The sequence below is a fragment of the Oncorhynchus nerka genome, linkage group LG11 (assembly GCF_034236695.1).
Source record: "Oncorhynchus nerka isolate Pitt River linkage group LG11, Oner_Uvic_2.0, whole genome shotgun sequence".
Lineage (NCBI taxonomy): Eukaryota > Metazoa > Chordata > Actinopteri > Salmoniformes > Salmonidae > Oncorhynchus > Oncorhynchus nerka.
Genome location: NC_088406.1, coordinates 7,252,519 through 7,278,068, shown reverse-complemented (window position 1 = coordinate 7,278,068; position 25,550 = coordinate 7,252,519). Strand labels below are relative to the sequence as shown.

At 45.4% G+C, this 25,550-nt stretch overlaps 1 protein-coding gene across 1 annotated transcript in view; it reads left to right on the top strand.

Annotated features, from left to right (window-relative positions):
• LOC115120576 (1,4-alpha-glucan-branching enzyme-like) overlaps nt 1–25,550 on the top strand; it is a 234,388-nt gene that overhangs the window by 56,737 nt on the left and 152,101 nt on the right. Inside the window, exons 3-4 of the mRNA XM_065024960.1 lie at nt 8,089–8,204; nt 22,598–22,723. Coding sequence (XP_064881032.1) covers nt 8,089–8,204; nt 22,598–22,723 — 242 coding nt within the window. The remainder of the gene's footprint in view (nt 1–8,088; nt 8,205–22,597; nt 22,724–25,550) is intronic.

The following is a 25,550-nucleotide window of genomic DNA, read 5'->3' as shown; positions in this document are numbered from 1 at the left end:
CCGACCCCTGCCGGGCAGAGAGTGCCGACCCCTGCCGGGCAGAGAGTGCCGACCCCTGCCGGGCAGAGAGTGCCGACCCCTGCCGACCCCTGCCGGTCAGAGAGTGCCGACCCCTGCCGGTCAGAGAGTGCCGACCCGTGCCGACCCCTGCTGGAAGCTTTTTGTTTTTATCTAAATATTTCACCTTGTCAGGTGGAAAGATGACTGAAGGTCATAGATTCCTCTGCCATGTGGGTCTATCTGTAAATCGCAGCACACTAGTATCGAATCTTTAGAAAGCCTATTTCGATTTGTTTTCCCCTCAGTGATTGTGAATAAACCAGCGGTTTTTGATAATGATCAATTATCTATTCAAAGTTATTTTATTTTATATATATATATATATATATATATATATATATTTTTTTTTTTTCTGTCAAGTGAGTTAAATATGTTTCATTCCTTAGTTCGATCCCCATTCAAAATCGTCAGGCAGTTGCCACATGATAAATGATGTACACTGCTTTGTTTTTGATCCTGCTGTGGATTTCAAAACATCAACCTCTACTGGACTCCACTTACAAACAAACAAACAAACAAACAAATGATCCTACTCTCGCTTGACAAGTGTCTCAGCCTGTAAATCAGCAGTGAATTGGACTCTTTACCTGGAGGCACAGGATCCAGTTCCTGTTTTTAGATCATAAAAACAAAATTATATACACTTCCAGAAATTGAAGCCCAAAATAAATGTTTCACAGAGTTCAAGTAACAGACACATATCAACATCAATTGTTCAGAGGAGACTGCGTGAATCAGGCCTTCGTGGTCAAATTGCTGCAAGGAAACCACTACTAAAGGACCTCAATAAGAGACTAGCTCGCGCCAAGAAACACGAGCAATTAGACCAGTGGAAATCTGGTCTTCTCTGTGATGAGTCAAGATTTTTGGTTTCAGCTGCCTTGTCTTCGTGAGACGCGGAGTAGGTGAACAGATGATCTCTGCATGGGTAGTTCCTTACTGTGAAGCATGGAGGAGGAGGTGTGTGGGTGCTTTGCTGGTGACACTGTCAGTGATTTTATTTTGAATTCAAGGCACACTTAACCAGCATGGTTACCACAGCATGCTGCAGCGATACGCCATCCCATCACGTTTTCACTTAGTCCCACTATCATTTGTTTTTCAACAGGACAATGACCCAACACACCTCCAGGCTGTGTAAAGGCTATTTGACCAAGAAGGAGAGTGATGGGAGTGCTACATCAGATGACCTGGCCTCCACAATCATCCGACCTCAACCCAATTGAGATGGTTTGGGATGATTTGTGAAGAAAAAGCAGCCAACAAGTGGTCCACATATGTGGGAACTCCAAGCCTGTTGGAAAAGCATTCCAGGTGAAGCTGGTTGAGAGAATGCCAAGACTATGCAAAGTTGTCATCAAGGCAAAGAGTGGCTACTTTGAACACACTTTTTATGTTACTACATGATTCCTTATGTGTTGTTTCATAGTTTTTGATATCCTTACTATTATTCTACTATGTATAAAACAGGAAAACATTTACAAGCACCCTTGAATGAGTCGGTGTGTCCAAACTTTTGACTGGTACTGGATATTTATTTATTTTTCTTTGAACATTACATTGTTTCCTATTAAAATCATCTGAGTTTTGATAAACAGCCTTTACCATCCTAAACTTTACCATCCTAAATCTCAACGGTGTGTCCGTCTTTCTGTAAATGTGCTTGAGCTGAAAAGTAGGTCACTTCCATATTACGCTCGTTCCAAAGTAACATTACCATGTGATCAATGACGTCCGACGCTTTGCTTGATGACTTATGTTGCTCTTCTTCCTGTTTTAGTTTGGAGTTTGAGTTAATTGATTCTTGCACAAATAGATTAAAACTGAAGAAATGCGGAATTGAGTAAAAAAAAAAAATAATAATTGCTTAGCAAAAAGAATAATGCTGAAAATACATGGCATAATAGGATACAGGACACTACAGGATATATTTTATATTTTCAGGATATATTTTCATAATAGGATACAGGACACTACAGGATATATTTTCATAATAGGATACAGGACACTACAGGATATATTTTCATAATAGGATACAGGACACTACAGGATATATTTTCATAATAGGATACAGGACACTACAGGATATATTTTCATAATAGGATACAGGACACTACAGGATATATTTTCATAATAGGATACAGGACACTACAGGATATATTTTCATAATAGGATACAGGACACTACAGGATATATTTTCATGGTAGGATACAGGACACTACAGTTATTTTCATGATAGGATGACAGCACTGGGTATAGTTTCATGTAAAGTCTGACAGGACACTGGGATATATTTTGTAATAGGATCTGACACTGGGATATATTTTCATAATAGGATCTGATACAGGACACTACAGGATATATTTTCAGGATACAGGACACTACAGGATATATTTTCATAATAGTCTGACAGGATACAGTGGGATATATTTTCATAATAGGATCAGGACAGCAGTGGATATATTTTCATAATAGGATGACAGCAGTGGGATGGATTTTCATGTAAAGGATGACAGGACACTGGGTATATTTTCATAATAGGACACTCTGACAGCGGTGGGTATATTTTGTAATAGGATCTGGACACTGGGTGGATATGTTTTCATAATAGGATGACAGCACTGGGATGGATTTTTGTAGGATCTGGACACTACAGGGTGGATTTTCATAATAGGATCAGACAGCGGTGGGATATATTTTCATAATAGGATCTGACACTGGGATATATTTTCATAAAGTCTGACAGCGGTGGGATATATTTTCATAATAGGATGACAGCAGTACAGGATATATTTTCATAATAGGATGACAGGACACTGGGATATAGTTTTCATAATAGGATGACAGGACACTACAGGATATATTTTCATAATAGTCTGACAGGACAGTGGGTGGATTTTGTAATAGGATACAGCACTACAGGATATATTTTCATAATAGTAAGGACACTGACAGCAGTGGACAACAGGATATATTTTCATGGAGTTGTTGTAAAAATATGTCTGACAGCAGTGGGTGGAGTTGTTGTAAAGTCTGACAGCAGTGGGTGGAGTTGTTGTAAAGTCTGACAGCGGTGGGTGGAGTTGTTGTAAAGTCTGACAGCGGTGGGTGGAGTTGTTGTAAAGTCTGACAGCGGTGGGTGGAGTTGTTGTAAAGTCTGACAGCGGTGGGTGGAGTTGTTGTAAAGTCTGACAGCAGTGGGTGGAGTTGTTGTAAAGTCTGACAGCAGTGGGTGGAGTTGTTGTAAAGTCTGACAGCAGTGGGTGGAGTTGTTGTAAAGTCTGACAGCAGTGGGTGGAGTTGTTGTAAAGTTGTTGTAAAGTTGTTGTAAAGTTGTTGTAAAGTTGTTGTAAAGTCTGACAGCGGTGGGTGGAGTTGTTGTAAAGTCTGACAGCAGTGGGTGGAGTTGTTGTAAAGTCTGTCAGCAGTGGGTGGAGTTGTTGTAAAGTCTGACAGCGGTGGGTGGAGTTGTTGTAAAGTCTGACAGCAGTGGGTGGAGTTGTTGTAAAGTCTGACAGCAGTGGGTGGAGTTGTTGTAAAGTCTGACAGCAGTGGGTGGAGTTGTTGTAAAGTCTGACAGCAGTGGGTGGAGTTGTTGTAAAGTCTGACAGCAGTGGGTGGAGTTGTTGTAAAGTCTGACAGCAGTGGGTGGAGTTGTTGTAAAGTCTGACAGCAGTGGGTGGAGTTGTTGTAAAGTCTGACAGCAGTGGGTGGAGTTGTTGTAAAGTCTGACAGCAGTGGGTGGAGTTGTTGTAAAGTCTGACAGCAGTGGGTGGAGTTGTTGTAAAGTCTGACAGCAGTGGGTGGAGTTGTTGTAAAGTCTGACAGCAGTGGGTGGAGTTGTTGTAAAGTCTGACAGCAGTGGGTGGAGTTGTTGTAAAGTCTGACAGCGGTGGGTGGAGTTGTTGTAAAGTCTGACAGCAGTGGGTGGAGTTGTTGTAAAGTCTGACAGCAGTGGGTGGAGTTGTTGTAAAGTCTGACAGCAGTGGGTGGAGTTGTTGTAAAGTCTGACAGCAGTGGGTGGAGTTGTTGTAAAGTCTGACAGCAGTGGGTGGAGTTGTTGTAAAGTCTGACAGCAGTGGGTGGAGTTGTTGTAAAGTCTGACAGCGGTGGGTGGAGTTGTTGTAAAGTTGTTGTAAAGTTGTTGTAAAGTCTGACAGCGGTGGGTGGAGTTGTTGTAAAGTCTGACAGCAGTGGGTGGAGTTGTTGTAAAGTCTGACAGCAGTGGGTGGAGTTGTTGTAAAGTCTGACAGCAGTGGGTGGAGTTGTTGTAAAGTCTGACAGCGGTGGGTGGAGTTGTTGTAAAGTCTGACAGCAGTGGTTGGAGTTGTTGTAAAGTCTGACAGCAGTGGGTGGAGTTGTTGTAAAGTCTGACAGCAGTGGGTGGAGTTGTTGTAAAGTCTGACAGCAGTGGGTGGAGTTGTTGTAAAGTCTGACAGCAGTGGGTGGAGTTGTTGTAAAGTCTGACAGCAGTGGGTGGAGTTGTTGTAAAGTCTGACAGCAGTGGGTGGAGTTGTTGTAAAGTCTGACAGCAGTGGGTGGAGTTGTTGTAAAGTCTGACAGCAGTGGGTGGAGTTGTTGTAAAGTCTGACAGCAGTGGGTGGAGTTGTTGTAAAGTCTGACAGCAGTGGGTGGAGTTGTTGTAAAGTCTGACAGCAGTGGGTGGAGTTGTTGTAAAGTCTGACAGCAGTGGGTGGAGTTGTTGTAAAGTCTGACAGCAGTGGGTGGAGTTGTTGTAAAGTCTGACAGCAGTGGGTGGAGTTGTTGTAAAGTCTGACAGCGGTGGGTGGAGTTGTTGTAAAGTCTGACAGCAGTGGGTGGAGTTGTTGTAAAGTCTGACAGCAGTGGGTGGAGTTGTTGTAAAGTCTGACAGCAGTGGGTGGAGTTGTTGTAAAGTCTGACAGCAGTGGGTGGAGTTGTTGTAAAGTCTGACAGCAGTGGGTGGAGTTGTTGTAAAGTCTGACAGCAGTGGGTGGAGTTGTTGTAAAGTCTGACAGCGGTGGGTGGAGTTGTTGTAAAGTCTGACAGCGGTGGGTGGAGTTGTTGTAAAGTCTGACAGCGGTGGGTGGAGTTGTTGTAAAGTCTGACAGCGGTGGGTGGAGTTGTTGTAAAGTCTGACAGCGGTGGGTGGAGTTGTTGTAAAGTCTGACAGCGGTGGGTGGAGTTGTTGTAAAGTCTGACAGCGGTGGGTGGAGTTGTTGTAAAGTCTGACAGCAGTGGGTGGAGTTGTTGTAAAGTCTGACAGCAGTGGGTGGAGTTGTTGTAAAGTCTGACAGCAGTGGGTGGAGTTGTTGTAAAGTCTGACAGCAGTGGGTGGAGTTGTTGTAAAGTCTGACAGCAGTGGGTGGAGTTGTTGTAAAGTCTGACAGCAGTGGGTGGAGTTGTTGTAAAGTCTGACAGCAGTGGGTGGAGTTGTTGTAAAGTCTGACAGCAGTGGGTGGAGTTGTTGTAAAGTCTGACAGCAGTGGGTGGAGTTGTTGTAAAGTCTGACAGCAGTGGGTGGAGTTGTTGTAAAGTCTGACAGCAGTGGGTGGAGTTGTTGTAAAGTCTGACAGCAGTGGGTGGAGTTGTTGTAAAGTCTGACAGCAGTGGGTGGAGTTGTTGTAAAGTCTGACAGCAGTGGGTGGAGTTGTTGTAAAGTCTGACAGCAGTGGGTGGAGTTGTTGTAAAGTCTGACAGCAGTGGGTGGAGTTGTTGTAAAGTCTGACAGCAGTGGGTGGAGTTGTTGTAAAGTCTGACAGCAGTGGGTGGAGTTGTTGTAAAGTCTGACAGCAGTGGGTGGAGTTGTTGTAAAGTCTGACAGCAGTGGGTGGAGTTGTTGTAAAGTCTGACAGCAGTGGGTGGAGTTGTTGTAAAGTCTGACAGCAGTGGGTGGAGTTGTTGTAAAGTCTGACAGCAGTGGGTGGAGTTGTTGTAAAGTCTGACAGCAGTGGGTGGAGTTGTTGTAAAGTCTGACAGCAGTGGGTGGAGTTGTTGTAAAGTCTGACAGCAGTGGGTGGAGTTGTTGTAAAGTCTGGTGATGCAGCATAGTGGGTGATGAGTTGTTGATGCAAAGTGTGGTGATGCTGACAGTGTGGCAGCTTGGGTGGAGTTGTTGATGCAATAGTGTGGTGATGCAGGGCGGTGATGCAGGGCGATGATAGTGTGGTGATGCAGGGCGGTGATAGTGTGGTGATGCAGAGCGGCGATACAGTGTGGTGATGCAGGGCGATGATAGTGTGGTGATGCAGGGCGGTGATGCAGGGCGATGATAGTGTGGTGATGCAGGGCGGTGATAGTGTGGTGATGCAGGGCGGTGATAGTGTGGTGATGCAGGGCGGTGATGCAGTGTGGTGATGCAGTGTGGTGATGCAGGCGGTGATACAGTGTGGTGGTGCGGTGATGCAGGGCGGTGATGCGGTGCGGTGATGCAGGGCGGTGATGCAGGGCGGTGATGCAGGGCGGTGATAGTGTGGTGATGCAGTGCGGTGATAGTGTGGTGATGCAGGGCGGTGATGCAGTGTGGTGATGCAGTGTGGTGATGCAGGGCGGTGATGCAGTGTGGTGATGCAGGGCGGTGATGCAGGGCGGTGATGCAGTGTGGTGGTGCGGTGATGCAGGGCGGTGATGCAGGGCGGTGATGCAGGGCGGCGATGCAGGGCGGCGATGCAGGGTGGTGGTGATACAGGGCGGTGATGCAGGGCGGTGGTGATGCAGGGTGGTGATTGGGTGATGCAGGGCGGTGATGCAGGGCGGTGGTGCAGGGCGGTGGTGCAGGGCGGTGATACAGGGCGGTGATGCAGGGCGGTGATGCAGGGCGGCGATGCAGGGCGGTGCAGGGTGGTGGTGATAGGGCGGTGATGCAGGGCGGTGATGCAGGGTGGTGATTGTGATGCAGGGCGGTGATGCAGGGCGGTGGTGCAGGGCGGTGGTGCAGGGCGGTGATACAGGGCGGTGATGCAGGGCGGTGATTGGGTGATGCAGGGCGGTGATGCAGGGCGGTGGTGATGCAGGGTGGTGATTGGGTGATGCAGGGCGGTGGTGCAGGGCGGTGATGCAGGGTGGTGATTGGGTGATGCAGGGCGGTGATGCAGGCCGGTGATTGGGTGATGCAGGGCGGTGATGCAGGGCGGTGATACAGGGCGGTGATGCAGGGCGGTGGTGATGCAGGGTGGTGATGCAGGGCGGTGATAGTGTGGTGATGCAGTGCGGTGATAGTGTGGTGATGCAGGGCGGTGATAGTGTGGTGATGCAGGGCGGTGATGCAGTGTGGTGATGCAGTGTGGTGATGCAGGGCGGTGATGCAGGGCGGTGATGCAGGGCGGTGATGCAGGGCGGTGATGCAGTGTGGTGGTGCGGTGATGCAGGGCGGTGATGCAGGGCGGCGATGCAGGGCGGCGATGCAGGGTGGTGGTGATACAGGGCGGTGATGCAGGGCGGTGGTGATGCAGGGTGGTGATGCAGGGCGGTGGTGCAGGGCGGTGATACAGGGCGGTGATTGGGTGATGCAGGGCGGTGATGCAGGGCGGTGGTGATGCAGGGTGGTGATTGGGTGATGCAGGGCGGTGGTGCAGGGCGGTGGTGCAGGGCGGTGATGCAGGGTGGTGATTGGGTGATGCAGGGTGGTGATTGGGTGATGCAGGGCGGTGATTGGGTGATGCAGGGCGGTGATGCAGGGCGGTGATACAGGGCGGTGATGCAGGGCGGTGGTGATGCAGGGTGGTGGTGCAGGGCGGTGGTGCAGGGCGGTGATACAGGACAGGTTGTGGCTGTTTCTCAGGAGCCTGCTGGTGGTTTTGTACTTATTCTAAATACTTTTAGTGACAATTTATTATCCATTTTGCAAATACATGCCCACATATTGGGCAGAAAAACACAATACCAATGTCTGGCATCTCCCTGCTAGGCCGACATCCAGCCTACTTCACATTTAGGCAAATATAGCTTATATTTTTATAGTACAGAAATCAAATACTATATAAATGATTGTATATACAATATGTGTAGTAGAAACATTAAATAAATCATTATCTTTCTTTTGTTTCATAGATGGTTGGGACAACTTCTCTCACCCGTACGAGAAGAAAGAGTTTGGAAAATGGGAACTGTGTCTGCCTCCCAAGCATGACAAGTCACCAGCCATCGAACACAACACCAAACTCAAGGTAGGCTTTACAATACTGCTTTATATCCAGCTGGGCCTACTGTACTGCTATATATATTATCCAGGTAGGGCTACTGTACTGCTATATATATTATCCAGGTAGGCCTACTGTACTGCTATATATATTATCCAGGTAGGGCTACTGTACTGCTATATATATTATCCAGGTAGGCCTACTGTACTGCTATATGTTAAGGTAGGCCTACGGTAATGCTATATACTAAGGCAGGCCTACAGTAATGCTACATACTAAGGTAGGTCTACAGTAATGCTACATACTAAGGTAGGCCTACTGTACTGCTATATATTATCCAGGTAGGCCTACTGTACTGCTATATATTATCCAGGTAGGCCTACTGTACTGCTATATATTAAGGTAGGCCTACTGTACTGCTAAATATTAAGGTATGTCTACAGTACTGCTATATACTATCCAGGTAGGCCTACAGTACTGCTATATATTAAGGTAATCCTACAGTACTGCTATATACTATCCAGGTAGGCCTACTGTACTGCTATATATTAAGGTAGGCCTACAGTACTGCTATATACTATACAGGTAGCCAAATGCATTTAAACTCAGTTTTTCACAATTCCTGACATTTAATCCAAGTAAATTATCCCTGTTTTAGGTCAGTTAGGATCACCACTTTATTTTAAGTGGTGAACGGTCAGAATAATGCTAGAGAGAATTATTTCAGCTTTTATTTCTTTCATCACATTCCCAGTGGGTCACAAGATTAGAGTTTCTGAAGCCGCTACTTCCTCTTGGTCGGTTTCTGAAGCCGCTACTTCCTCTTGGTCTGTGTCTGTACAGCTACTTCCACTTGGTCTGTTTTCTGAAGCCGCTACTTCCTCTTGGTCTGTTTTCTGTACAGCTACTTCCACTTGGTCTGTTTCTGAAGCCGCTACTTCCTCTTGGTCTGTTTCTGAAGCAGCTACTTCCTCTTGGTCTGTGTCTGTACAGCTACTTCCACTTGGTCTGTTTCTGAAGCCGCTACTTCCTCTTGGTCTGTTTCTGAAGCAGCTACTTCTTCTTGGTCTGTGTCTGTACAGCTACTTCCACTTGGTCTGTTTCTGAAGCCGCTACTTCCTCTTGGTCTGTTTTCTGTACAGCTACTTCCTCTTGGTCTGTTTCTGAAGCAGCTACTTCCTCTTGGTCTGTGTCTGTACAGCTACTTCCACTTGGTCTGTTTCTGAAGCCGCTACTTCCTCTTGGTCTGTTTTCTGTACAGCTACTTCCTCTTGGTCTGTTTCTGAAGCCGCTACTTCCTCTTGGTCTGTTTCTGAAGCAGCTACTTCCTCTTGGTCTGTTTCTGAAGCAGCTACTTAATCTTGGTCGGTTTCTGAAGCAGCTACTTCCTCTTTGTCGGTTTCTGAAGCCGCTACTTCCTCTTGGTCTGTTTTCTGTACAGCTACTTCCACTTGGTCTGTTTCTGAAGCCGCTACTTCCACTTGGTCTGTTTCTGAAGCAGCTACTTCCTCTTGGTCTGTTTCTGAAGCCGCTACTTCCTCTCGGTCTGTTTCTGAAGCCGCTACCTCCTCTCGGTCTGTTTCCGAAGCCGCTACCTCCTCTCGGTCTGTTTCTGAAGCCGCTACCTCCTCTCAGTCTGTTTCTGAAGCCGCTACTTCCTCTCGGTCTGTTTCTGAAGCCGCTACTTCCTCTCGGTCTGTTTCTGAAGCCGCTACTTCCTCTTGGTCGGATCTGTAGCTGCTACCTCCTCTTGGTCTGTTTCTGAAGCCGCTACTTCCTCTCGGTCTGTTTCTGAAGCCGCTACTTCCTCTCGGTCTGTTTCTAAAGCTGCTACTTCCTCTTGGTCGGGTCTGATTTGTAACAGAGAATGTGCTCTCATTAGCTGGTTAAATGGGCAAACCGCAGTTGAAATGGATAACATAGCGTACTGTTTCAGTAAAAAGCAGAGGGGAGAGAAATTGAACCACTCTCAAATTCATAGACAGAGATATGGATGCAAGGACTGACCATCCACGATACCAAATGTATAGTTTTAAGCGTGCTTTGAGGCTATACAGTGTTTGTTTACAAACCTGGGAGTAAAACATTGACTGCTGTGTATTATCAAGGTAGCCGACAATACTATAGTTTGGGTTCTGATTGGGTATGTAAGGCACGTATCAGTTATATTCTGCATGAACCAATGGGTGCGTGTCATACATACAGGTGCAGAAGTGGATGTAGCAACTGCATATTGCCCCTTTTTTTTATATATATATATATATTTAAGTCTGTCTGCTAGACTCCTACACACAGCGGGTTGAAGCTAAGGAATTCAACTCTGTGGTAGAATACAGAAGGACAGTTTACAGTGGAATGTGGAGATACAATATATCTGATGAGAGAATCACGACTGTTTCTACATCCCTCTGTCCCTCTGTCCCTCTCGGTCTCCCTCCCTCCCTCACTACCTCAAGCCTACTCCCTCTCTCCCTCTCTGTCTCCCTCCCTACCTCAAGCCTCCTCCCTCTCTGTATCCCTCCCTACCTCAAGCCTCCTCCCTCTCTGTCTCCCTCTCTGTCTCCCTCCCTACCTCAAGCCTCCTCCTTCATCCCTCTAAGCTGCTTGGCTCTTGGTTCTGCCTGGCTCGGAGTTTCCTCATCTAAATTAGTTCCACAGCTACTCCTTCCTGGAACCAAGGGTCCTGCTCGTGTGTGTGTGTGTGTGTGTGCGCGCGCCAAGGGCCCTGCTCCTGTCTGTCTGCCTCTGTGCGTGTACACCAAGGGCCCCACTCCAATCGTTTGTTTCATGTAAAGCAGTTGCCCTGTGCATCATTCTGTTGCGCTCTCTGCTTCTGGGGAACAATATGCCAACTGCAAACAAGCTCTTACTTCATTGTCTTCATGTCTTTCTTTTTTTGCCCTAAAAGCTACATCAGTGTCTCACTCGGCTTAACTGCTGTCACAGTCTGTCCTTGTAGAGTCTTCCTGCTAAGGTTTTCCAACACAGCCCAGTGGACCGGCCGTACGCCACACAGTGTCAACTATAATACTGTAGTACCAGGGCAGCTTCATTTACATGATACTATATAATACTGTAGTACCAGGGCAGCTTCATTTACATGATACTATATAATACTGTAGTACCAGGGCAGCTTCATTTACATGATACTATATAATACTGTAGTACCAGGGCAGCTTCATTTACATGATACTATATAATACTGTAGTACCAGGGCAGCTTCATTTACATGATACTATATAATACTGTAGTACCAGGGCAGCTTCATTTACATGATACTATATAATACTGTAGTACCAGGGCAGCTTCATTTACATGATACTATATTATACTGTATTACCAGAATATCTTAACTTACATTCTACTGTAGTACCAGAGCAGTTTAACTTACATTATACTATATAATACTGCAGTACCAGGGCAGCTTCATTTACACGATACTATATAATACTGTAGTACCAGGGCAGCTTCATTTACACGATACTATATAATACTGTAGTACCAGGGCAGCTTCATTTACACGATACTATATAATACTGTAGTACCAGGGCAGCTTCATTTACATGATACTATATAATACTGTAGTACCAGGGCAGCTTAACTTACATGATACTATATTATACACTGCTCCAAAAAATAAAGGGAACACTAAAATAACACATCCTAGATGTGAATGAATGAAATATTCTTATTAAATACTTTTTTCTTTACATAGTTGAATGTGCTGACAACAAAATCACACAAAAATTATCAATGGAAATCAAATTTATCAACCCCATGGAGGTCTGGATTTGGAGTCACACTCAAAATTAAAGTGGAAAACCACACTACAGGCTGATCCAACTTTGATGTAATGTACTTAAAACAAGTCTAAATGAGGCTCAGTAGTGTGTGTGGCCTCCACGTGCCTGTATGACCTCCCTATGACACCTAGGCATGCTCCTGATGAGGTGGTGGATGGTCTCCTGAGGGATCTCCTCCCAGACCTGGACTAAAGCATCCGCCAACTCCTTGACAGTCTGTGGAGCGAGACATGATGTCCCAGATGTGCTCAATTGGATTCAGGTCTGGGGAACGGGCGGGCCAGTCCATAGCAACAATGCCTTCCTCTTTCAGCAACTGCTGACACACTCCAGCCACATGAGGTCTAGCATTGTCTTGCATTAGGAGGAACCCAGGGCCAACCGCACCAGCATATGGTCTCACAAGGGGTCTGAGGATCTCATCTCGGTACCTAATGGCAGTCAGGCTACCTCTGGCGAGCACATGGAGGGCTGTGCGGCCCCCCCAAAGAAATGCCACCCCACACCATGACTGACCCACCGCCAAACCGGTCATGCTGGAGGATGTTGCAGGCAGCAGAAAGTTCTCCACGGCGTCTCCAGACTCTGTCACATCTGTCACGTGCTCAGTGTGAACCTGCTTTCATCTGTGAAGAGCACAGGGCGCCAGTGGCGAATTTGCCAAACTTGGTGTTCTCGGGCCCTCATACCACCCTCATGGAGTCTGTTTCTGACCGTTTGAGCAGACACATACACATTTGTGGCCTGCTGGAGGTCATTTTGCAGGGCTCTGTCAGTGCTCCTCCTGCTCCTCCTTGCACAAAGGCGGGGGTAGCGGTCCTGCTGCTGGGTTGTTGCCCTCCTACGGCCTCATCCACGTCTCTTGATGTACTGGCCTGTCTCCTGGTAGCGCCTCCATGCTCTGGACACTACGCTGACAGACACAGCAAACCTTCTTGCCACAGCTCGCATTGATGTGCCATCCTGGATGAGCTTGCACTACCTGAGCCACTTGTGTGGGTTGTAGACTCCGTCTCATGCTACCACTAGAGTGAAAGCACCGCCAGCATTCAAAAGTGACCAAAACATCAGCCAGGAAGCATAGGAACTGAGAAGTGGTCTGTGATCCCCACCTGTAGAACCACTCCTTTATTGGGGGTGTCTTGCTAATTGCCTATAATTTACACCTGTTGTCTATTCCATTTCCACAACAGCATGTGAAATGTATTGTGTTGCTTAGGAAGCAACCCAGTGTTGCTTCCTAAGTGGACAGTTTGATTTCAAGTGTGGAATTACATTGTGTTGTTTAAGTGTTCCCTTTATTTTTTTGAGCAGTGTACTTTAGTACCAGAGCAGTACCAGAGCATCTTAACTTACATTATACTTTATCATATTGTAGTATAATAGCAGCTTAACTAACTTGCATGATACTATATTATACTGTAGTACCAGAGCAGCTTCACTTATATTATACTATATAATATTGTAGTATAATAGCAGCTTAACTTACATTATGTTAGACATGTAGCAGTTGGTGTTTTTTTCCTCTGTCACCTCTCACCCCAACCCTGCCTGCCGCCTCCCTGCTTTCCCCTCTAATATGTTGATGTTTTGGTATTTTATTCCTCTGTCACCTCTCACCCCAACCCTGCCTGCCGCCTCCCTGCTTCCCCCTATAACATGTTGATGTTTTGGTATTTTATTCCTCTGTCACTTCTCACCCCAACCCTGCCTGCCACCTCCCTGCCTCCCTCTCTAATATGCTTCCAGTTGGTGTTTTATTCCCTCTGTCACCTCTCACCCCAACCCTGCCTGCCTGCTGCCTCCCTGCCTGCCGCCTCCTTGCCTCCCTCTCTAATATGCTTCCAGTTGGTGTTTTATTCCCTCTGTCACCTCTCACCCCAACCCTGCCTGCCGCCTCCCTGCTTCCCCCTCTAATATGTTGTTGTTTTGGTATTTTATCGGGATGCCCATTAGCTGTTGTGAAAGCTACACATGCTCTTTCTGGGTTCCACATGAACGATGACATATTACAGAACATTAATAGACGACAACAGCACTAGATTTTATACATGCACGCGATCTATTTATATTTTTTATTTATTGAACTAGGGAAGTCAGTTAAGAACAAATTCTTATTTTCAATGGTCGCCTAGCAACAGTGGGTTAACTGCCTTGTTCAGGGGGCAGAACGACAGATTTTATTACCTTGTCGGCTCGCGGGATTCGATCTAGCAACTGGCCCAACGCTCTAACCACTAGGCTACCTGCCGCTCTAGGTCAAGTAAAAGAGGTGTTGCTTTTCAACCAGGTTTGCTGTTTATTTGAGCAATATGAGATGGAAGGGAGTTCCATGCAATAATGGCTCTATATAATACACGTTCTTGAATTTGTTCTGGATTTTGGGACTGTGAAAAGACCATTTCTGGTGGGGTAAGTGTCTGTGTAAGTTGACTATATTGAGATTTTTCAACACTTTGATGGTTCTTGTAAAAAGAGTTGATGCAGCTGTGATCAACTATTGGCCAAGAGAGACTGGCATGCATAGTATTTATATTTGCCCTCTGATTACAATGAAGAGCAAGACGTGCCGCTCTGTTCTGGACCAGTTGCATCTTAACTAGTTCTTTCTGCTTTTAGGAGTGTGGTGTCAAAAAAGCAGAGTTTCTCTTTATTATGGACAGACCTCTCCCCATCTTTACAACCAGTGAATCTATATGTTTTGATCATGACAGTTTACAATCTAAGGTAATGCCAAATAATTGAGTCTCCCTAACTTGTTCAACAGCCACACCATTCATTACCAGATTGAGCTGAGGTTTAGAGTTTAGCGAATGATTTGTACCAAATGCAATGCTCTTAATTTTAGAGATTTGTCAGGATTTTTTATTTTTTATTTTTTTTATTGGGAACTCATTCCAAAACTGAATGCAACTCTTTAAGGGTTTCAGTGACTTCATTTAGCTGTGGTTGTTGACCTGTATGTGGTTGAATCATCAGCATACGTGGACACACAGACTTTGTTTAATGCCAGTGGCAGGTCATTGGTAGAACAAAAAAAAATAGTAGAGGACCTAGAGAGCTTCTCTGCGGTACACCACACCCTACATGTTTGACATTAGAGATGCTTCCGTGAAAGAAAACCCTTTTGAGTTCTATTCGATAGATGGCTCTAAATCCACAATATGGCAGAGGTTGAAAAGCCACAACACATAAGTGTTCTCAACAACAGGTTGGGGTCAATAATATCGAAGGCTGCACTGAAATCTAACAGTACAGCTCCCACAATCTTCTTATCAATTTCTTTCAACCAATTGTGAGTAATTTGTGTCCGTGCAGTACATGTTGACTGCCCTTCTCTGCCAGCATGCTGAAAGGCTTGTTGATAGCATTGCCAGTATCCAACACACAGTACCACTACCAGAGCAACTTGGGTATCAGGTTGTTTTGATTCCCACCCCACCCTATTCTCCTCTCCCCTCTAATAAACCTCTAATTCTAGTCATTTAGTCTATAGTACTAGCCCTTCAGGTCTGTGTCCCAAATGCCTCCCTATATAGTGCACAACTTTTGAACAAGGCCCATAGGGGACTAGGCACTATGTAGGGAATAAGGAGCTGTTTGGGACGCAGCATGACTCTGGCCCTCCTACCAATCCGTTTCTCCAGCTATCTGTCTGTCTAGAATCTTTATGAAGTGTGAATTGTGTTGCTGGGGGGTCCAGAATGGGCCTAGTTGTCCCCAGGTGGGCCACATGGAATGAGAATATCCCAGTGGGGAAGGCTGCCTGGGGAGAGGGGGCTGGGAGGGAGCTGGGGAGGTGGAGGGGGCTAGGAGGGAGCTAGGAAGGGGAGGTGGAGGGAGCTAGGGAGGTGGAGGGGGCTAGGAGGGAGCTAGGAAGGGGAGGTGGAGGGGGCTAGGAGGGTTACAGGCAGGGGAGGTGGAGGGAGCTAGGGAGGTGGAGGGGGCTAGGAGGGTTACAGGCAGGTGGCAGACACACACACACACACACACACACAGCGGTTACAGGCAGGTGGCAGACACACACACACACACACACACACACACACACACACACAGCGGTTACAGGCAGGTGGCAGACACACACACACACACACACACACAGGCAGGTGGCAGACACACACACACACACACACACACACACACAAGGGTTACAGGCAGGCAGCAGACACACACACACACACACACACACACACATACACACACAGTGGTTACAGGCAGGTGGCAGTGGGGGCCGTCATTCCCTCTCCACAGAGGTGGTCAGAGTTAGGCTAATTATGTTCTAATTCTCCTGCTTTTTCTCTCTCTCTCTCTCTCCTTTCTCACACAAACACTCTTTCACTATTTTTCTCTGTCCCTGGCGGGTCAGAAAGGAGACTGACTGACTGGTTAATAGAACCAATAATGGATGATAGGCAGTGGCAGCAGCGTTACGACCCTTTTGATCTCATAGATTTCTGATTTTCACAGATTGCTCTCTCTCTCTCTCTTTCTGACTCCCTCTGCATCCCAAATTGCACCCTTTTGCCTATTTAGGGACATAAGGCTCTAGTCAAATGTAGTGTACTATGTAGGGTGCCAGTCGGGACCCCCCCCCCCCCCATTTCTCTCTGGATGGGAAATTGTGACTGATCCTAGCCGACAGCATTAGCACCGCAGGGAGAAAGAAATGGCACTCGGTTCAGTCCTCCCCCCACACACACACACACACACACACACACACACACACACACACACACACACACACACACACACAGTCCTCCCTCACCTAGATTAAGAGATGTGAAACACAGGCCTATCATTAAGATACACTATCGAACCATTTGTCATATTTGCCAATAACATAATCTATAATTAAATGACCTTCCAATAACATAATCTATAATTAAATGACCTTCCAATAACATAATCTAGAATTAAATGACCTTCCAATAACATTGTCTAGAATTAAACGACCTTCCAATAACATAATCTAGAATTAAATGACCTTCCAATAACATAATCTAGAATTAAATGACCTTCCAATAACATAATCTAGAATGAAATGACCTTCCAATAACATAATCTAGAATTAAATGACCTTCCAATAACATAATCTAGAATTTAAATTACGTTCCAATAACATAATCTAGAATGAAATGACCTTCCAATAACATAATCTAGAATTAAATTACGTTCCTTTCCCTTTTGATTCATGGATTTATCAACACTTTTTTCTTGATTTTGTCTCCCAGGCACTTCATAGATAAGTTCACACACACCCACACACACACACACACACACATAGAGTATACGCTATTAAATCGGGGGGGAGAGGGGAGAACGAGGGAAGAAAGGCATGGAGGGATGATGGAGGAAGAGGGAGCAGCTTTGATTGAAGTGGAATGGCTTTCCTTGATGGACTGACAATGAAAAGTGCTCATTGAAACAGCAGGCACCTTTTTTCCTTTGGCAGATGGATGAAACAGAGAGTCAGCTTTTTCCTGAGAAATACCCAAACACTCGTGTCACACATGACACACTCAGTGGCACATTTATGCATGTGCTGTAAATTATACACGCGTACAGTCTGGAGCACAGGAGGCCTGGCAGCTATTGTTGATTTATGATAACTTGTCCTCGGACTGGTATCACTCATCCTTTCGTTCCTTCTTCCAGTCATCCCTTCATCTTCTACTGAGGAAGGTCTGGTTTTTATCCCAATTGACACTCTGTTCTCTGTACAGTGCACTGTCCATAGCCCTGCCTCTTGTCGGAAGTAGTGCGCAATGTAGGGAATAGGCTGTCCATTTGGGACCTTTTCTCTGTGTTGTTGAATAGGCCTGACTCGGTCTCTGTGTCGTTGAATGGGCTTGACTCTGTCTCTGTGTCATTGAATGGGCCTGACTCGGTGTCTGTGTCGTTGAATGGGCCTGACTCGGTGTCTGTGTCGTTGAATGGGCCTGACTCGGTCTCTGTGTCGTTGAATAGGCCTGTTGAATGGGCCTGACTCTGTCTCTGTGTTGTTGAATGGGCCTGACTCGGTCTCTGTGTCGTTGAATAGGCCTGTTGAATAGGCCTGTTGAATGGGCCTGACTCAGTCTCTGTGTCGTTGAATAGGCCTGTTGAATGGGCCTGACCTCGGTCTCTGTGTCGTTGAATGGGCCTGACCTCGGTCTCTGTGTCGTTGAATAGGCCTGACTCTGTCTCTGTGTCATTGAATAGGCCTGTTGAATAGGCCTGTTGAATGGGCCTGACCTCGGTCTCTGTGTCGTTGAATAGGCCTGACCTCGGTCTCTGTGTCGTTGAATAGGCCTGACCTCGGTCTCTGTGTAGTTGAATGGGCCTGACTCGGTCTCTGTGTCGTTGAATGGGCCTGACTCGGTCTCTGTGTCGTTGAATGGGCCTGACTCGGTCTCTGTGTCGTTGAATGGGCCTGACTCGGTCTCTGTGTCGTTGAAAGGGCCTGACTCGGTCTCTGTGTCGTTGAATAGGCCTGTTGAATGGGCCTGACTCGGTCTCTGTGTCGTTGAATGGGCCTGACCTCGGTCTCTGTGTCGTTGAATAGGCCTGACTCTGTCTCTGTGTCGTTGAATAGGCCTGTTGAATGGGCCTGACCTCGGTCTCTGTGTCGTTGAATAGGCCTGACCTCTGTCTCTGTGTCGTTGAATGGGCCTGACTCGGTCTCTGTGTCGTTGAATATGCCTGACTCGTTCTCTGTGTCGTTGAATGGGCCTGACTCGGTCTCTGTGTCGTTGAATGAGCCTGACTCGGTCTCTGTGTGGTTGAATGGGCCTGACTCGGTCTCTGTGTCGTTGAATGGGCCTGACTCGGTCTCTGTGTGGTTGAATGGGCCTGACTCGGTCTCTGTGTCGTTGAATAGGCCTGACTCGGTCTCTGTGTCGTTGAATGGGCCTGACTCGGTCTCTGTGTCGTTGAATGGGCCTGACTCGGTCTCTGTGTCGTTGAATGGGCCTGACTCGGTCTCTGTGTCGTTGAATGGGCCTGACTCGGTCTCTGTGTCGTTGAACGGGCCTGACTCGGTCTCTGTGTCGTTGAATAGGCCTGTTGAATGGGCCTGACCTCGGTCTCTGTGTCGTTGAATGGGCCTGACCTCGGTCTCTGTGTCGTTGAATAGGCCTGACTCTGTCTCTGTGTCGTTGAATAGGCCTGTTGAATAGGCCTGTTGAATGGGCCTGAGTCGGTCTCTGTGTCGTTGAATGGGCCTGACTCGGTCTCTGTGTCGTTGAATGGGCCTGACTCGGTCTCTGTGTCGTTGAATGGGCCTGACTCGGTCTCTGTGTCGTTGAATGGGCCTGACTCGGTCTCTGTGTTGAATGACCTTGCTTTACCATGTGTCTTTGACTTGACTGACCTTGTCCCCAGGCTAATTTTGCTACTAAATATAGAGCCTGCAAACCCTGTGCAACAAAGTGGGACTTAAAAGTGCCGTGGGTTAAATGTTGAGGTGGGAGAAAGACTGCTACAGCTGTATTAGATGGCACTTTAAAAATAAATCAAAATCGGCAATCAAAATACAAGTCACATTTTATTGGTCACATACGCATGGTTAGCAGATGTTATTGGTCACATACACGTGGTTAGCAGATGTTATTGGTCACATACACGTGGTTAGCAGATGTTATTGGTCACATACACATGGTTAGCAGATGTTATTGGTCACATGGTTAGCAGATGTTATTGATCACATGGTTAGCAGATGTTATTGGTCACATGGTTAGCAGATGTTATTGGTCACATGGTTAGCAGATGTTATTGGTCACATACACATGGTTAGCAGATGTTCACATGGTCACAGATACACATGGTTAGCAGATGTTATTGGTCACATGGTTAGCAGATGTTATTGGTCACATGGTTAGCAGATGTTATTGGTCACATACACATGGTTAGCAGATGTTATTGGTCACATACACATGGTTAGCAGATGTTATTGGTCACATGGTTAGCAGATGTTATTGGTCACATACACATGGTTAGCAGATGTTATTGGTCACATACACATGGTTAGCAGATGTTATTGGTCACATACACATGGTTAGCAGATGTTATTGGTCACATGGTTAGCAGATGTTATTGGTCACATGGTTAGCAGATGTTATTGGTCACATACACGTGGCTAGCAGATGTTATTGGTCACATACACATGGTGAGCAGATGTTATTGGTCACATACACATGGTTAGCAGATGTTATTGGTCACATGGTTAGCAGATGTTATTGGTCACATGGTTAGCAGATGTTATTGGTCACATACACATGATGAGCAGATGTTATTGGTCACATACACATGGTTAGTAGATGTTATTGGTCACATACACATGGTTAGCAGATGTTATTGGTCACATACACGTGGTTAGCAGATGTTATTGGTCACATACACATGGTTAGCAGATGTTATTGGTCACATACACGTGGCTAGCAGATGTTATTTGTCACATACACGTGGTTAGCAGATGTTAATGCGAGTGTAGCGAAATGCTTGTGCTTGACATGACCTATTACAGTCCTATTACAGCGACCATATTATTTTTTGGAAGCCCAATTTGATTCTGAGTTTAGGCATATAAAGTTTATATGTGAACCATACTTTCCCTATCTCACTTCCTGATTTAGCCTAAATCACATGCACTGTTCGCACTTTGAAATCCACAAGGTAATCAGGGGGTATGCTAGATCAGGGGTTGTCATACTCATTCCAAGCAGGGCCTAGTGTCTGTTGGTTTTTGTTTTTTTCCCCCTTTCAATTAAGACCTAGACCAGCAGTTCTTTACTAATCAGTGACCTTAATTCATAAATCAATTAAGACCTAGACCAGCAGTTCTTTACTAATCAGTGACCTTAATTCATAAATCAATTAATACCTAGACCAGCAGTTCTTTACTAATCAGTGACCTTAATTCATAAATCAATTAAGACCTAGACCAGCAGTTCTTTACTAATCAGTTCATAAATCAATTAAGACCTAACCAGAGTTCTTTACTTTACTAATCAGTGACCTTAATTCATAAATCAATTAAGACCTAGACCAGCAGTTCTTTACTAATCAGTGACCTTAATTCATAAATCAATTAATACCTAGACCAACAGTTCTTTACTAATCAGTGACCTTAATTCATAAATCAATTAAGACCTGGACCAGCAGTTCTTTACTAATCAGTGACCTTAATTCATAAATCAATTAAGACCTAGACCAGCAGTTCTTTACTAATCAGTGACCTTAATTCATAAATCAATTAAGACCTAGACAAGCAGTTCTTTACTAATCAGTGACCTTAATTCATAAATCAATTAAGACCTAGACCAGCAATTCTTTACTAATCAGTGACCTTAATTCATAAATCAATTAAGACCTAGACCAGCAGTTCTTTACTAATCAGTGACCTTAATTCATAAATCAATTAAGACCTAGACCAGCAGTTCTTTACTAATCAGTGACCTTAATTCATAAATCAATTAAGACCTAGACCAGCAGTTCTTTACTAATCAGTGACCTTAATTCATAAATCAATTAAGACCTAGACCAACAGTTCTTTACTAATCAGTGACCTTAATTCATAAATCAATTAAGACCTGGACCAGCAGTTCTTTACTAATCAGTGACCTTAATTCATAAATCAATTAAGACCTAGACAAGCAGTTCTTTACTAATCAGTGACCTTAATTCATAAATCAATTAAGACCTAGACCAGCTATTCTTTACTAATCAGTGACCTTAATTCATAAATCAATTAAGACCTAGACCAGCAGTTCTTTACTAATCAGTGACCTTAATTCATAAATCAATTAAGACCTAGACCAGCAGTTCTTTACTAATCAGTGACCTTAATTCATAAATCAATTAATACCTAGACCAGCAGTTCTTTACTAATCAGTGACCTTAATTCATAAATCAAGTACAAAGGAGGAGCAAAAACAAAAACCCCGCAGACACTCGGCCCTCCGTGGAACGAGTTGGACACGTGTACTAGATGCTGATGTACTGAGAGATCAGCCAATGAAGTTCCAGAGGTAGTTTTCCCCTCTGCTCCTGCCATAGGCTCCATTCAAGTCCCTTTCTGAGACTCTGTGAAACCAGATGGTTGCAAAGAGAAAGAGCCGTCTGGTGGACACGATTAGTTGTTGACCGGTCTGACCTAATTCTAACCCCAGTCATCAGTCTTATTTCCCAGGTGGTCTGCACAGCGTTTCTATATTCTGAATGCCCTACCTTTCTTCCTATGTTTTTAAATGCCCTTATGACCTTTGGCCTTTTTTTATTTTGATTACCCTCTCATTGTGACTTTTGTTGTGACTTCCTCTTTAACCCCAGTCATCTGTCTTGTCTCCCAGGTAATGGCCTTACATTGTCCATATGTTTTGAAAGCCTGTCCTCTTTGTCCTCACTTCACTGTCTCTAACCATTTTCTTTGGGAATTTAATCTTTACACTTTATACCTATAATACTGGTGTTGACTCCCAAATGGCACCCTATTCCCTATGTAGTGCCTATGGGCCTTGGTCAAAGGTAGTGCACTATAAATGGAATAGGGTACCAATTGGGAAGCAGACCCCATGTGTCTTTGTTGCGACTGCTGTAACCTCTGTGTCACCTGTCACCTGTCTGGTGTCCCTGCAGGTTGTGGTCCACACTAAGAAAGGGGAGCGTCTGTACCGTATTTCACCTTGGGCCAAGTACGCCATCCAGGCCGAGAAACAAGTCATCTATGACTGGGTCCACTGGGACCCTCCTCAACCTTACCTGGTAAGTACTGAATTCCTCATCAACCTTACCTGGTAAGTACTGAATTCCTCATCAACCTTACCTGGTAAGTACTGAATTCCTCATCAACCTTACCTGGTAAGTACTGAATTCCTCCTCAACCTTACCCGGTAAGTACTGAATTCCTCCTCAACCTTACCCGGTAAGTACTGAATTCCTCCTCAACCTTACCCGGTAAGTACTGAATTCCTCCTCAACCTTACCCGGTAAGTACTGAATTCCTCCTCAACCTTACCCGGTAAGTACTGAATTCCTCCTCAACCTTACCCGGTAAGTACTGAATTCCTCCTCAACCTTACCCGGTAAGTACTGAATTCCTCCTCAACCTTACCCGGTAAGTATTGAATTCCTCCTCAACCTTACCCGGTAAGTACTGAATTCCTCCTCAACCTTACCTGGTAAGTACTGAATTCCTCCTCAACCTTACCTGGTAAGTACTGAATTCCTCCTCAACCTTACCTGGTAAGTACTGAATTCCTCCTCAACCTTACCTGGTAAGTACTGAATTCCTCCTCAACCTTACCTGGTAAGTACTGAATTCCTCCTCAACCTTACCTGGTAAGTACTGAATTCCTCCTCAACCTTACCTGGTAAGTACTGAATTCCTCCTCAACCTTACCTGGTAAGTACTGAATTCCCCATCAACCTTATCTAGTAAGTACTGAATTCCTTACCTAGTAAGTACTGAATTCCTCATCAACCTTATCTATTAAGTACTGAACAAATCAGCTGGGCTTGACAATCTGGACCCTCTATTTCTGAAACTATCTGCCGCCATTGTCGCAACCCCTATTACCAGCCTGTTCAACCTCTCTTTCATATCTTCTGAGATCCCCAAGGATTGGAAAGCTGCCGCAGTCATCCCCCTCTTCAAAGGGGGAGACACCCTGGACCCAAACTGCTATAGACCTATATCCATCCTGCCCTGCCTATCTAAGGTCTTCGAAAGCCAAGTCAACAAACAGGTCACTGACCATCTCGAATCCCACCGTACCTTCTCCGCTGTGCAATCTGGTTTCCGAGCCGGTCACGGGTGCACCTCAGCCACACTCAAGGTACTAAACGATATCATAACCGCCATCGATAAAAGACAGTACTGTGCAGCCGTCTTCATCGACCTCGCCAAGGCTTTCGACTCTGTCAATCACCATATTCTTATCGGCAGACTCAGTAGCCTCGGTTTTTCTGATGACTGCCGTGCCAGGTTCACCAACTACTTTGCAGACAGAGTTCAGTGTGTCAAATCGGAGGGCATGCTGTCCGGTCGTCTGGCAGTCTCTATGGGGGTGCCACAGGGTTCAATTCTCGGGCCGACTCTTTTCTCTGTATATATCAATGATGTTGCTCTTGCTGCGAGCGATTCCCTGATCCACCTCTACGCAGACGACACCATTCTATATACTTTCGGCCCGTCATTGGACACTGTGCTATCTAACCTCCAAACGAGCTTCAATGCCATACAGCACTCCTTCCGTGGCCTCCAACTGCTCTTAAACGCGAGTAAAACCAAATGCATGCTTTTCAACCGATCGCTGCCTGCACCCGCATCCCTTCAAAGCCTCCTTCACTCACGCCGCCAAGCTTACCCTAGTAAAGCTGACTATCCTACCGATCCTCGACTTTGGCGTTGTCATCTACAAAATGGCTTCCAACACTCTACTCAGCAAACTGGATGCAGTCTATCACAGTGCCATCCGTTTTGTCACCAAAGCACCTTATACCACCCACCACTGCGACTTGTATGCTCTAGTCGGCTGGCCCTCGCTACATATTCGTCGCCAGACCCACTGGCTCCAGGTCATCTACAAGTCCATGCTAGGTAAAGCTCCGCCTTATCTCAGTTCACTGGTCACGATGGCAATACCCATCCATAGCACGCGCTCCAGCAGGTGTATCTCACTGATCATCCCTAAAGCCAACACCTCATTTGGCCGCCTTTCGTTCCAGTACTCTGCTGCCTGTGACTGGAACGAACTGCAAAAATCGCTGAAGTTGGAGACTTTTATCTCCCTCACCAACTTCAAACATCAGCTAACCGAGCAGCTAACCGATCGCTGCAGCTGTACATAGTCTATTGGTAAATAGCCCACCCATTTTCACCTACCTCATTCCCATACTGTTTTTATACTGTTTTTTATTTATTTACTTTTCTGCTCTTTTGCACACCAATATCTCTACCTGTACATGACCATCTGATCATTTATCACTCCAGTGTTAATCTGCAAAATTGTATTATACGCCTACCTCCTCATGCCTTTTGCACACATTGTATATAGACTGCCCATTTTTTTCTACTGTGTTATTGACTTGTTAATTTTTACTCCATGTGTAACTCTGTGTTGTCTGTTCACACTGCTATGCTTTATCTTGGCCAGGTCGCAGTTGCAAATGAGAACTTGTTCTCAACTAGCCTACCTGGTTAAATAAAGGTGAAATAAAAAAAAATTAAAAAAATCCTTACCTAGTAAGTACTGAATTCCTCATCAACCTGATCTAGTAAGTACTGAATTCTTCATCAACCTTATCTAGTAAGTACTGAATTCCTTATCTAGTAAGTACTGAATTCCTCATCAACCTTACTAAGTAAGTACTGAATTCCTTATCTAGTAAGTACTGAATTCCTTATCTAGTAAGTACTGAATTCCTTATCTAGTAAGTACTGAATTCCTTATCTAGTAAGTACTGAATTCCTTATCTAGTAAGTACTGAATTCCTTATCTAGTAAGTACTGAATTCCTTATCTAGTAAGTACTGAATTCTTCATCAACCTTACGAAGTAGGTACTGAATTCCTTATCTAGTAAGTACTG